Source organism: Phacochoerus africanus, chromosome 11, assembly GCF_016906955.1.
Source record: "Phacochoerus africanus isolate WHEZ1 chromosome 11, ROS_Pafr_v1, whole genome shotgun sequence".
Classification (NCBI taxonomy): domain Eukaryota; kingdom Metazoa; phylum Chordata; class Mammalia; order Artiodactyla; family Suidae; genus Phacochoerus; species Phacochoerus africanus.
This window is the reverse complement of record NC_062554.1, coordinates 106,517,599-106,532,801: the sequence shown is the minus strand read 5'-3', so window position 1 is coordinate 106,532,801 and position 15,203 is coordinate 106,517,599. Positions and strand designations below refer to the sequence as shown.

General features: G+C 36.0%; 2 protein-coding genes across 2 annotated transcripts in view; one reads left to right on the top strand and one right to left on the bottom strand.

Annotated features, from left to right (window-relative positions):
- Nucleotides 1–15,203, top strand: part of COG5 (component of oligomeric golgi complex 5) — a 272,865-nt gene that overhangs the window by 64,059 nt on the left and 193,603 nt on the right.
- GPR22 (G protein-coupled receptor 22) lies at nucleotides 71–1,386 on the bottom strand. The gene is given in 2 exon segments (XM_047754264.1): nucleotides 71–876; nucleotides 879–1,386. Coding segments are annotated over 2 exon segments (1,299 nt in total). The 5' UTR covers nucleotides 1,372–1,386.

Here is a 15,203-nt window from a genome sequence, read left to right as displayed (position 1 = left end):
AGTAATTTCATTTTTTACAATTTAAATTTAAAACTTCTGAATGTGGGTTTGGTGAAACTTAGGCTTTTCCCTAGTCTGTGACAACCTGAGGTACTAAACATTTTTCTCGTATTTCACTATCTTCAAAGGGAATTTTTTTATTTCTTTTAGGATCTATCCAAGAGTTATGTATTACAGCATTATTAGGCATGGGATCAGCTTCCACTATGGAAACAACTCGCTTTTTCATTTTACTTTTTAACACCTTTTGAAATTTTTGTCTAGTGAATGCATATAATAGAGGGTGAAATATAGTTGTTCCATAACCCATGACTAGAAAACACAACCTTAATTTTACTAAAAGGTCACTTGGGCCTAAACATAAAATGGTGGTATTTAAAACAGAAATTGGTGTCCAGCAGAGAAGAAATGTAGAAATAATCAATAACGACATTTTGAAGACCCTTTTTTGCCTTTCTCGTCGTTCACGGTGTCGTTTCACAGCTCGCCGGAGGGCAATTATTACCGAGACTGAAGTTCTAACACCAAAGACTACATTTCTCCCACCACTGCTTTGTGACATGTCTGTAGTCTCATGTTGTGTGGTTAGAGAAATCGTTTTTTTCTTTCTTGCTTTCTTCTTCTGCCCTGTTGAGAATCTTGTGCCTATTCGAATATTAAGAGCCTGAAGTATTTTGGTGTATGTGATTAGCATCACTATGACAGTGAAAAAAAATATTGGGATCTGTACTAGCAGGTGATAATACATTCCCAGTTCAGTGTAGTATTCATTCGTACTGACACACAAAAGTGTCTTGTTTTCCCATGTATTTCCACTTTGAAGGCTGAAAAAATTTACCTCAATAAAGGGAATCAGGAAAGAGAAAAATGAAAAATCCAAATGGATATCATTAGCATTACAGCTCTGCCCATTGTCAGAATTCGGTTCGCAGGCTTTACAGAGATGTCATATCTGTCCAAAGTGATAGCAAAAACGTTGATGGCTGTTGAGACACTTGCAAAAGATACACAGGCCTCGTGGAAACAGCAGATGAGAGCAGTGTTACTCTCCAGTGAAAGCAGAAGGATAACTATAGTTAGAGGAATACATCCCACACAAATTATTACATCAAGTACATGAAGATTCATTGTAATAATGTTACTGACAGAGTTGATTAAGTTGGATTTCATGCAGTAAAGTACCAATACGGTGAGGTTGCTGCCAAGTCCCAACACAATTTCTAACATAAGAAATCCGGTGAGAGACACTTGAAAGCTTAATGGATATGATAGTGGTTGGTACATATTGGTGTTGATGTCATCAATGTCATCTCGCACTGTAATGTTAGATTCAGACTGCATGTTGATTTCCAGAATGGGAGAAAAACACATTCTTTTGGAGCAGTTGGTTTTTTCCCTAGAAAGTGAAATAGAATAAACTATTTGATATTTGGCAATTTAAATGACGTATAAAACCTGTGTTCTTTGTAAAAAATCTTTTTGTGTACTTGGTTTAATTTTTAAGTTTGTAAACTATTAATGGAAAATGTAGAATTAGGAAACATCGAGGTTGCATTGTTTTGATGTAAAAGGAAATTGGGTTCCCCATTTGAAGAAATAACTGTGGGGATTACTCCTATATAGTTGAAAATTATTTAATAAACTAAAAGATTTTCTTATTTGGGTTTTTCAAGGTTATTATTCGAGATACAGTATAATTTTATAGAGTGAAACTACCCAGTATGCAAAACTAATTTTAGCCCAGTGTTCTAAGATTTCATTTTAAAATGTTGTTAGCAGGTGGAAAATAAATGCTATTTTACTATGTTGTAGCATAATTCGTGTGGTGTTACTATTCCCATGAGATTTGAAATGAACAGGACAAATACTCATTTAAAATGGTAAATGGCACAGAGCACTAGTTTGTTTTAAATCACTTTGTCCATGTCCTTAATTCAAATTCATATCCAGAAGTCAACAGTGTACTTGGGGATACCTGGAGTTATTTCCCACCAAAGTAGGCAGATGATAAATATCTCATATTTCGAAGTGAAAGTGCTCACTGAACATTGAAATAAGTCAGCTTATAAAAATTGGAAGAAAAGGGACATTTTGAAGTAAAAACGCCACAAACCTTGATAAAAGAGCACTAATCACTCCTATGAATGAATGACTTAATTTTGTGACCATGCCCTTTTGCATCTTGTGAAAGGAGAAAATTGAAATTTAATATATTAAGAAATAGCCATTTTTGAGATGGAAAAGAATGTATATGAATTGATTTTATTAGTTTAAACAAATTTTAAAGTGAAAAATGAAATTTTAGGGAAAAGAAGCATCTGAAACCCATTTTCTGAAGAATCTGTTAAAGTTACACATTCCCTGTGAATCCTTTTGTACAAATCACCCAGTGTATATCATTTTGAGGGAAATTAAAAAAAAAAACAAACTCTTGCTAATTCATGCATATCTGTATTTTAATATATAGAAGATTAATTTATAAAATAATGTCTTGTTTTATAGGCTAAAATGTCAGTAATTAGTATATTAGTTAAAGATAAAATCATACAACCAACTATATTTCACATTTCACGTACAGCATTTTGACTGAAAAATCATAAATTATAAAAGCTAATTTCAGAATTTTCAGGATTCATGTTAGCCTTTTGCTTGATGTAACCTTTAACAAGTTTTAGAATACAGTTTTATTTATGCATACTGTTTTAGAGGTAGTATTTCAGAAACACAAATAACATTATTAATTTCTTTTCAACTTGATATAAAACATTACTGGAGTCATATATTTGAGTAGGTGAAGGTCTTAGCCAGCACTGAAATCCTATACAAATGGGAAATTTTAAAATGTGCCAAATTTTCTGATCTGACAGATTAATCAGGTCTTTGTCACATCACTTAGATTTAGAATTAAATAAAGCAGAAATGTCAAGTTACATGATGATTAAGGAAAATGCATCTACTCTAGAGCAAAGGTCTTTTCTTTTGTAAATGTTAAACAGTGGTGTGGGGCGCATGCATCTTCTGACCTACCTGTTTGCTGTTGCCTTATGGGCCTTTTGGCTCACTATAGCAGTTTTTCACAGTATGATACGTGATGTCAATTGACAGATTTTGACATGAATTTTTACCTGACAACAGTGAAGTAGCTGTGTTTTATTTCATGTCTTGTAGGAATGCTTTCATTTTCTCTCCAATACTTCAACTGCATGAATTGTGAGATTTAGTTGGCTGATGGATTTCTAAAGACCAGCACAAAATATTTGTGTTTGTTTTGCCTTAAAAAGTCACGACCAAGAGAAACTTCCTCAAATGATAGGCATTATGTTTCCCTTTGAGAGAATATATGATGGTGTCTCTTTATTTTCCAGATCATGTGAAAACAAAAAAGGAAACATAAGGTGTCTAGTTTCTAAAATGTACTTAGACATCCTTTGTTAACAAATGTAAATCTCTTTCTATAGCAATCCTCATTATTTTGAAATGATTTCTTGATCACATAACTTGCTTTATATTATAAATCCAGTCCATGTTCTCTTGATAAAAACCATCCGCTATTTAATTTGGTTTGTTTTCATTAGAAGAGGATACATAATTGGCCATAAAACTCAGTTGGAAAAATCCTTTAGTAGTATCAGTTGATACAAATATCAGAATATTTAGTGCAGAAAATACTTGCTTCAGCTTCATTTAGCCTGCTGGTAATGAGTGTCATTCTTTTGGTAATCCATGTTGCATTGTTTTTTCAAGAATCGGTGGCTCCACGGTTCTGCTATGTTAAAGTATAAACTCCCCCTTGAAAAATGCTCACCATTTTGTTTTCAGGCTTTTACAGTTATGTTATTTTTCATTTTGTGGCTATTTTATATACTATCTTCTTAGGATGATTACCGTCGATGTTATATCCCAGCAGCAATGTAGACCTATATTCTCTGGTTTTAACTCCTTGATGTCTTAAAAATCATGTGTTGCAAGAATATCCTGCAGTTTGTGGTTTAGACAGCTAGGGAGATGATCAGTCAGATGCATTCTTCATACTGTCAGTTGTAAATACTGAATTAGCTGCTTTGGACCCTTGTGAAAAAAGAAAAAAATTCGTTAAGGAATAGGGTTCCTACTAATTTCCAGTTAATTGAAAGTTACTTTAGTTTTCTTTTTTTAACACCATACATAGAATTTGTTATTAAAGTAAGCAAACTGTATGATGAGAGCCCTAGCTTCTGCATAAATTTAGGGGTTTCTTTAAATAAAATATTCTTTTTGCTAACAAAGATTGTAAATATTGTTATTTAGTAACAGAGTTAATGTTACAAATATTATCATGAGAGAAGAGCTGTATATTTTTAAACTAATTTCTGTTCTCATTTTAGAAGCCAACCTGTATTTTCAGAGCTTAAGAGCAACTAGCTTACATTAAACATACTGTCACTTCTTCTTTATAATAAATTTAAAAATATTTCCTGCTATAAAATACTGTAGCTTAATTATTAGCACATGGTTTGAATTTTAACTGATTAAAGCAGATTCCATGATAAAATACTATCAATTTCCACTGATGAACTGTTCATGTAATTGAAATGTAAAGGGTAATACAAAATGTAACTGCAAATTCAGTAATTTTCAATGAACATGCCCAATAATAAACTTAACCTAAAATTGAGTAATAAATGACATCTAAATAGTAAACCTGATTCTTTCAAGAAATAAAAGCATTTTTTGAATGCTTAAGAAAGAGTGCCGACGACCTTAGATATTTAATATAACTAAAGTGATTTAAAAGCTGATATCTTCATAGTGATTCAACAAAGAATTCTTTTAACATTGCATCCTAATTACATCTAAAAGATAATCATGTCTTAAATAGCTCTAAAAGGTACATGTTTAGCAATAAGTAAAAATAAGCAAATAACTCTTAAAATTTAGGCTGAAATTTTTCAAAGTATTTTACCCCACTTGCCAGTTCAAAAGCAGCTGTATACTGTGACAAGGAACACATCTTACCTCTGCTAAAGACTTGATGTAGTTGAAGCGTTTCCAGTTTTGATTGATTCATTTTGTTCACCTGTTAGTAGAGGACTGGGAGAAGAGACTCAGAAACACCTCTTCGAAACAGACCTTAATGAAAATATGTGACTGTCCTGTGCCATTGTTTCAGCAGTACTGCTAATGTATGGTACATGGAGTGCTGCTTAGAGGCTGCTGCAGTCTCTCACTCTTCCTACTGTGGAATCAATAAGCATCTGAAAATACATAATGAAAGTAATTTAACATACTGAAGGCTTCTTGTCTCCAGAGACAACATTTAGATTCAGTCTTTCTCAAAAGGAATGGCACTGCTTTTCAGAGGAAAGCCTGTTCTGGGCAGCTTTTGCAGAATGACAGCCTACCTTGTCGCTCTCTCCACTGCAGAGAGATGCAGTGCATTCACTAATTTTGATTGGTCAGTTGTATTGGGCTTAAATTGTGCTTCATATGTATAGCAGGGATTCCCCCCCCCTCCTGTTTTATATAAGGATGCTTTTTTAAAAGGCTATATTTATAAGTGGTTGTATGTTGCTTTTAAATAGAGCATGAGTAAATTAATATTTTAAAATGTATTCTATTCTGGTTTGTTGTTCACATATGCCAAACATTAAAAAATATAGGGAGGTGGCAGGAGGAGGGGGAGCAAGAAGGAATTATATAGCAAAATATATATATTCTTTTTAAAGCCTTGGATAATACTTGAAAGTATTTTGGTTGTATATGTGTTTTGGATTGAGATTCTTTGTTCTACAAATAGAAAGCCACCACATCTTTATTGTGAACCACATTGAATTTCAACTAGTTTGTTTGTATTCAAGTCATCTTCTCTGTGTGCTCAAAATTGTTGTGAACATCTCAAGGTGTTAAAACATTGTCATGACTGCAAATATTCATTTGTTCAGGTATTCATTCATTTCATTCATTCATTGAAAATGTTAATAGAGCTTGATCTAAGGTGATTATACCCTAAAATATTTTTTTTTAATGCATTGCAGTTAGCATAGTCTCAGTATGTGAAGATTTAATCCTGTGCATTACTTTTGAGATTACTACTCAGTCTTCACCTCTGGTAATCTGTTTTGTTCAGTAGATAAATACCAATCATGTGTCATAATATTTTATTTCACCTGGCTATTTCTGTTTTATCCTGGGTTAAATCCGCTTATAGTGGATTGCTATGCCTTAATATTATATGCAGCTATATGCTAACATTATTGGGTATATATATAATTACATATCTTCATAAGTTACAGAGCTAAATTATTTTAGGATACATATGCTATAAAAGAATAAAAATAGTGGTATAAGTAACTTAAAATATTACTTTAAAATAAAATTTCTATTAACCTTGGTAACTTAAAAGTAATTTTCAGTATTGAGGAACACATTTTACCAAGGAAACTTTTTTAGGTTTGAGTATATAAACTGTCTGTGTTTTGTATCTGTTAATAAAATAGAAGGCATATTGCAATTCATTGAATTACTAGAATATTGATTACCTATTTCCATTTTCATCCTATTTCCATGGATTACCTATTTCCATTATTATTTCTAATGTTTGTCATCTGCATTTTAAAAAATGTATGCTATGTTTTTACTTTGTAGTTGGAATTGTTCATAACTTTTGGAAATCAGTATGCATTTTAATAATCTTCCACTGCTTGTGTTTAAGCTTCATAGGGGCCTGGCTGTATAGTATATGAGCTGTGAATTGCATTTTCTTATAAATTGAGAGTAATGGGGTGGAAAATTTTGTTGTGAATTTCTAAAATTTTCTGCACAGCATTGGGTGACAGGACTTTGAGTAATGATAAAAATTAAAATATTGCACTACTTTTTATGCATTTTGCAAGTTGAAAAAAAGGATCTTAGAATGCTACTCATGTTGAAAGATAGCACATGCATGTGTGCACATATACAATATTATGTGAAGTTTAAAACTAAAACCAAAGAAAAGATAGCATCAGTTGAAACTTGTGGTAGAGATGAGAAGTTATTAACAAAGTGAAAGACATACAGTGCTTTTTTGCTGGAGAATTTAAGTATTCGCTTATATTATCATCAAAATATCCCTGTGAGGTAAAGGAAACAAAGGCATAGAGAAGTTTAATGACTTGAAACAGTCGAAGTGAGTTAGCAGCAGAGCCAGGGTTAGAATTCTGCAAACCCCCCTCTAACTGTAGCAAGCCCCTCTCTCTTTAGAAAAGTTATGAAGGTACTTGGGACTTGTACCAGTTGGATGATTTGGATTCAGTCACTACTTATTAGTCATTGACTTTGGGCATGTCAGGTATTCTCTGGGTCACAATATAGCTTTGACTTTTTAAACTGATATATACTTCTGTGCTCTGTTCAGCTTTCTGTGAGGCAGTATTTCCAAGTTATATACTAAAACTATTTTGAAAAAATAAATTCTGGGATCTCTGTAAGAAATATTGGCAGCAAAAAAAGTTCAGGTCTAGGCATTGCGTTTTATTCCTGTGACTTGGACAATATGTCACAAGTAATAGTTACTTCTTACTTCATTCAGTGCTTAGTTTAGTTTTCTTTATAAGAACCCCAAATTGGTTTGGTGATTATAAGTTTCTCTGACTTCTTAGCAGGATAATTCAGAATTCCTTTGCTTTTAATTTTAACAAAGATGAAAATATCTGAACCCCTGGATTGAGAATCAGAGTATATTATTTTCAGGAAAAAATTAATAAAGTATAAATGTCAAAATTTACCAAGATTCCTATTTCCATAGCAACAGATTTCCACAATTTGCATGTAATGTATTTTGTATTCCTATAGGATACTAATTTTGAAAAATGCTATAATTAGTGTTTGAAATCAGATGCTATAAAATCATTTTGTAGATTACTTATCAATTAGTTAATTAATAACCTGGCAAAGCAATTTAACTTTCCTAATGATAACTAAGCAGTAGATACGAATCTTACCCTCAGATGTCTCTGTTAAAATCCTTTTTCATAAGTTGTATGTTGCTTTTAGTTATAAATATTTTGAGTGACTTTTTTTAGTTTAGGAACTAAAATTTCTAAACTTCCTGATATGGGAGTCTTTGATGTTAAATTTTTTTATATTTGCCCCCTTAAGTTTGGACACCTGTGAGCATGAGAGAGTACTTTATTGTTCACATTTAAATTCACTATTCGTATCATATCATTCTTATCTAGCTTGTGTCTGGCTCTGATGCTACGTTTTTGATGATTTTTAATTTGTAAATTGAAAAACTCAACTTTGTGAAGTGTTGGATTTAACTATAGCTGATGGTGCTTTGAAACTGTTATCAAAGGATATATATGCAAAAGCAGTTTTTAATTGTCAAAAAAATCACTTTTTAAATTATATTGCTTAAAGGGTACATTTTCATGAGCACTTAATAGTTAATGCTTAATTCTCTCTCATATTGGAGACCAAGGTAGAAAGGATTATTTCAGTTTAAAGCCAATTGAGAAATTTCATTTGGCTTCTCAGCTTTAAATTTTTTTCACAACAAGTGTTTTTACCAGAAAAATAGAAATGGACCATCTGCTGAAACCTCCATTAAGTGGGGAGTAGCCAGGGTAGTAGAGAGTCAACAACATTAGTGATTCATTATCTGTAAAAGAGAATAATTGAAAACTGATTGTGACTGGGTAAAGTACATGCATCAGAACTGTATACTCTCAACCAAAAAACTCCACCATGTGTTCCTCCCCTCCTTCCCTACCTCACCTAAGGAGGGCATTTAAATTTGTTCATTTTCATTTTTCACAGTATGTGATTATAATTCATTTGCCAGAAACTATTGTAAAAATAATGGCATTTCTTTCCATTTTTCTCATTCATCCCTCGATTTTGGACCCTGTGACTGTTAGTACTTTTTAATCTCCGTCTGTTGTCCTCCTCTTGGCATGTTGTTTTTGGAGCTTTGTCCAGATTATTTCCACCCCTGCCCCCAATTTTCTGGCTCTTTTGACTGCCTTATATCCCTTTTTGCATCTTTAAATATGGATTTTATTGATGTTTTTGTCTTATATTTCCATCATAGAATTATACAAAATGTTTGTGCTCTTTTTAACCACATTGATTTCTCTTTCTATTCTGTTGCTGCTTCATTTTTATTTAATTCTCCTATTTCAGGTTATTATGCAAGATCTAATTCCTTTTTGTGTTCTGAAACCAAGTTAGTTGATTAACTAGATTATATATTTAACAAAGCTATGGCAAATCCCCTCTTTCTGTGCTATTATGAGTCCTTTGATCTGGGGGAGACGTAGCTGAATGGCTTTCTATGAAATAGTCTATCGTTGAGACTAGTTAGATGCATACTTTTTTAAGAAGGCAGCCATTTTTATGTGTAAAGCTAGAAAATGGTAGAGTTCAGCTACAAGCTCAGTAATGTCCATGGTACTGCTTGGGGCATCCATTTGGGAAAATGGATACATTTTAAGGGTTTACTGATAGTTGGAGTTCCCGTCGTGGCTCAGTGGTTAACGAATCTGACTAGGAACCATGAGGTTGCGGGTTCGATCCCTGGCCTTGCTCAGTGGGTTAAGGCATTGCCATGAGCTGTGGTAAAGGTGGCAGACTCGGCTCAGATCCCGCGTTGCTGTGGCTGTGGTGTAGGCCAGCAGCTACAGCTCCGATTCTACCCCTAGCCTGGGAACCTCCATATGCCGCAGGAACGGCCATAGAAAAGGTAAGAAGAACCCCCCCCCCACACCCCCCAAAAAAAGAGTTTGCTGATAGTTAAGGTCTGTGCTTACTGGTGACTTTCTGCTAGTAAAATACCAAAATATATTTTCAGTTATTGTTACCTTCTAGTCCCCATTTAGGGACTTACCATCTATAAAAAGTCCTGCTAATATCTACAAAAAGTTCTGATGTGATTTTGATTGATGTTGCAGAGGATTTATGGATCAATTTAGGGGGATTGATATCTTAACAGTATTATCTTCCAATTTATGGGCATGACACCTCTCATTTTTAGGTCTTATTTGATTTTATTGGTGTGTTATAGTATTTAGCTTATAGATCCTGCACGTATTTATTAGATTTGTACCTAATTATTTAGTGCTATTAAAGTAGTACCTAATTTTTAAAAAGAAACAAAATCACAATTGTTTATCTTTGGTTTATAAAAACACAGGGTTTTTTGTATATTGACCTCATGTCCTGGAGCTTTACTGAGCTTGTATATTAGTTTTGGGAGCTTTTTTGTGAATTCCAATGTGTTGTCTATACAGACAATAATGTTGTCTGTAAATAGAGACAGTTTCCTTCCTTCCTTCCTTCCTTCCTTCCTTCCTTCCTTCCTTCCTTCCTTCCTTCCTTCCTTCCTTTTCTTTTTTGTTGCTTTTTAGGGCCACACCTGTGGTATATGGAAGTTCCCAGGCTAGGGGTCGAATTGGAGCTACAGCTGCCAGCCTACACCACAGCCACAGCAATGCAGGATCCAAGCTGCATCTGTAACTTACACCACAGCTCATGGCCACACCAGATCTTTAACCCTCATGGATCCTGGTTGGGTTCTTTACCACTGAGCCACAAGGGGAAACCCCGGGTTACTTCCTGAATCATGTGGAACTTTTATTTCTTTTCTTAGCTTATGTTACTGACCTCTGGTATTAGATTTGATAGAAGTGTTTTAGGAGAAACAATCTGCCATGGGCCCTAAGCATCCGTGAATATCCCAGGGCATGCTGGGTATGCTAAAAATGAAAAGACCCGACTGCTCTATACCTGGTCCATTTCTCAGGTTTGTGTTTGAATCTGGCAGCCTCGAGGGTTGCAGTAATGACTCCCCAAAGAGAAGACTTGGTTCTGCTTGTTGTGATGCAAACCCACTGTATTCAGAGTATCCACCTAGGCCTCTCTGCTAAGAGGACTTGCAGGGGAAGGTGAGCTGTCAATGACACTGCTTGCTGTGTCTTGAGTCCTTTGCTTCTGATCCAGGCATCCTAAGTCTTCTGCCAGTATACATGACAGAAACAGGCAAGCTTCATAGCTTTCAAGTAGGGTAAAATCCTAGATCCTTCACGATTTTTGACAAATTTGGCAATAAGGACGTGCTGTTGACCGAAACATAACTTGCTACAAAAGAGTAGACAAGGGCCCTCATGGCCTGATTTAGAGAATGTGAGATCCAGTAGAAATCCAGTAGCAAATGCTCTTATTTAGTGGTCGGCTGGTAGATTTCCGACTGAGTTAAATGTTAATGAGTTTTTAGAAGCTAAGCAGTGAGGGAACTAAACAGAGCTACCCAAATGGTACTTTGGTTGTTGCTCGTGTTCTAGACTGTAGATAGAAAGAGTGTTAGTACATCAGTGAGGCAGCAAGCCTCTGAGCCTAGGCAGAAGGCATTATGGCCATAGCTGCTGAATGAAAGTCTCCCAGGAGCTGAAATAAAAGGTGTCAGCAATGAGGATACAGAGCTTTGGGTAGTCTTAATACATTTTAAGTTCATTTGTTGAGTCTCGGTAGGCAGCCACTTGAAATTGAATGTAAATGCAAAGCCTTGCTTATTGTGCAGAGCTGCTTTTTCCCTTTTTGCCTTCTGACTCCTCTCTCCCCCTCTTCTCTAACCTGAGCTGTTAAAATAGAAGCCAAGGGGACCTCAGGGAGGGGGAGGAATTCAAACTTCTATAGCTCTTTTAGATAGTAGTGCTCAAGCACCGTCCAACCTGGTCGCTTGGGGAGAAAGCATAGTAGGTGGCAAGAAGACTGAAGGCACTGAGGACTGCAGGGTGGAGCTGTCACAGGGTGCACAGGGGCAAATTAAGAGCCCCTAGGCCCAGGGGTTTACTGGAGCTCTGAGGTACAGGGGAGGAAGTGGCAGCAACCCTGTGGTGAGGAGCCAAGCAAAGAAAAGCCTCCCACCACCTCAGCCCTCTTCTGCAAGCTAGCCTCTCCCACTACCCTGTACTCCCCAGGGTCCTGGTCAAATAATGGTGTCTCCGGTAGCTATGGTTATAGTCCTTTTGTGTGTGTGTGTTGAATTCTTTGGTTGGTGTTCCTGCAGGAGGCAAAACTCAAATTCAAGGAAAGCTAAAGTGTGGGTGGAGCCTTTGTATTTTTTCTATGTCCTGTTGTTCTGGCTTTATGTGCCAAATGTGTGTTTGGTATTGATGTTTTTTACATGCTTATGTTGTGAACGTTTATAAACTTGCAGGAGATGTTTCCCATTCCCCGGCTCCTGTATGTCCCCTCCCTGGTGATCCAGCATAGTGTTATCATCCCAGGAGGAAAGAGAAAACCACAGCTTTAGTTACAGACATGGTGGCTGCTAAAGTGCTCAGGCCGTTTCTTAGTACAGCAGTGCCACCTGCCTGGCCAAGCCACCAAGTGCACCTCTTTTGAACAGGCCTACTGGGAAGGTCTTGTTAAAACCAGGCATCTGACCCATAGATGCCTCGTGATTCTCTGGCTTCATGTCACCATTTAGAGTGGAGCAGATATAACTTGAACTTGATGACTAATGAGGAAGGGCCCAATAGATTTCATTAATCAAACGAAAATGGCTTGTTCAAGGGTGCAGCTGGCCTGGCCTTAGTGTAATACTGGTTTTGCATGAAGGGATGAAAGCATTCCCTTTTGAGGAAAACTTTCCTTTCATTCTACCACCAGAAGCAAACCACTGGTTCACCAGGGCCCTTGATTCACAGAAGTTCCTGAACATCCTTGGGCCTGGCTCACTGATGGTCTGGCCAGGTTATAATTTGATGGTATTGCCGTGACCTGTGGTATAGGTTTCAGACGCAGCACATATCTGGCGTGGCTGTGGCATAGGCTGGCAGCTCCAGCTCCAATTCGACCCCTAGCCTAGAAACTTCCATATGCTGTGGGCACGGCCCTAAAAGGACCAAAAAAAAAAAAAAAAAAAAGTATCCATTGTGCTGCTGCAGCTGTTCTACATCAGTGTCAGCTACAGAAAATGAGAGTGGATGTGATCTCCGTTTCTTTCTCATAGCTCTGACCAGTACCCCTGTTGACTAACATTGTTATATTTTTACTGACTCTTGGGCCATTGCCTATAGCATAGCAGCCTTCAGGTGTACCACTTGGAAGATAGATGAAAAACATCTGTCTTTGGGACTGCAAACCATGGAAACAAATTGTAGCCACCAGTCAATTTGGGTTACTCAAGCCTGTACATCTCAATTGCTGTCATTTTTACTTGGACCCATTATCAAAAATAGCAACATATTCACCATGGTAGACTGGGTAACCATGGCATCCTGGGTTTCAGGAAAGGGGACTTCTCAACGTCCCTCCTCCACTTCTTCTCATAGTGGAATTCCTTTTCCTTTACTAGGAGTATAGGGGTTTTGCTTTTCCTTCTCCTAGCTTGAATGGATTTTCAACAGTATTCTGAAAATAAGAGCGTTTGTTGTACATCCTTCAGTGATTTTAGGCCTTTATTTACCCCTGTACTAGAGATGGTAGTAAGGATCCAGGCTGAACATGAAGTTCATGAACCTGAATCCTTTTTCTCAGTGATTGCTGTTTGCATCCCCAAGCCTGTACCATGAGGGGTGCTTTCTCAGCCCTCTCACTCTGCACCTGGTCTGTTTTGGTGAGAACCTCGTGAGATGTCTGACAAAGAACCTGGAATGGGTGTGCCTTCCTTTGTATTTGTGGCCTCCATGGGATCTATATTTTCTTACTAGCACACACTCATCCTTTAGCTAAATTATTTTTCGTGGTGTCCAGTGTTTCTTCCCTCTGAATTCAAGTGCTTATGTCCCTGTTCATCCTTCATTTTTTCTTTTCTACCTTCTTTTGGGTTGAATGACTTCTGCTATTCCATTTTAGTAAAAATTACTATTTTTAGTAATTAATGAGTAATAAAATGGATTAGCAAATGGTCTATTGACCTATTAGCTATATCTTTTAGATTTCTTAATTTAGTGGTTGTCTCAGATTTTATGATAACTTTTAACAGTCTTTTTACAAGTAATAGATCACATCACATATATATATATGTTAGATTCTTACTCTAATAATATCACTTCCTTTGGCCTTCTTCCATCTTTTGTGCTATTTTTTAAAAAAGTTTACTTCTCCTTATGTTACGAACTTCATAATAGATCATTACTATTTTTTAAGCAGTCAGTTATCTTTTAAATGTTAAAGATAAAAATTATACATATATTTGTAATTTCTGATACTTTATTTTTGTACATCAGAGATTCTGGCATTAAGAACTTTGACTTTTTATGTAGTACAGGCTTTCTGGCAACAGGTTGTTTCTACTTGTGTCAAAGGTGTGTTCCTTGTGTCTTCATTTTTTACTTATTTTCATTTTATGTAAAGAACTATATTGACTTTTTTCTTTTGTCATTTAAAATTTTGTTTTCTCTGTGCATAGTTTCTGATGAGAGGTCTGTAATCAATCTCATCTCTGTTCATTGTTATGTAATTTGTCTTTTTCCTCTGGCCCTTTTTAAGATTTTATTTCATTGTTTCCACAGTTTAACTGTGATGTACTTTGATATGGTTTCTTTATGTTTACCTTCCTATGGGTTCTCATATATTCTTGGATCTGTGGTGTTGGTACTTCTGTTATTTGTTGTTTGTTTTTTGTTTTTCTCATCAAATTTGAAAAAAATCTGTTTTTCAAGTATTTTTCCCTTCTCACATCTTTTCTCTTCTTCTGGAACTCTAATAATGTGTATTTAATAATGTGTATTTTTGGCTCTTGGTATTGTCCTACATAAAATTAAGCCTCTATTCACTGATATTTTGTAGTTTTAGTTCGGGTTTTGTTGGCGCCGGTTTTAGGTTAATTGATCATCTCTCTCTCTCTCTTTTTTTTTTTTGTCTTTTTGCCATTTCTTGGGCTGCTCCTGTGGCATATGGAGGTTCCCAGGCTTGGGGCTGAATTGGAGCCATACCCCCGGCCTACGCCAGAGCCACAGCAATGCAGGATCTGAGCTGCGTCTGTGACCTACACCACAGCTCACGGCAACGCCGGATCCTTAACCCACTGAGCAAGGCCAGGGATCGAACCGCAACCTCATGGTTCCTAGTCGGATTCGTTAACCACTGCGCCACGATGGGAACTCCCTAATTGATCATCTCTTTTGTAGTATCTGATCTGAATTGAGCCCTTCCTGTGAATTTTTTCAGTTCAATTTTTTCAGCTCTAAAAGTTTTACTTGATTTTTATTTTTTAAAAGTTTTTTTGAAGTATA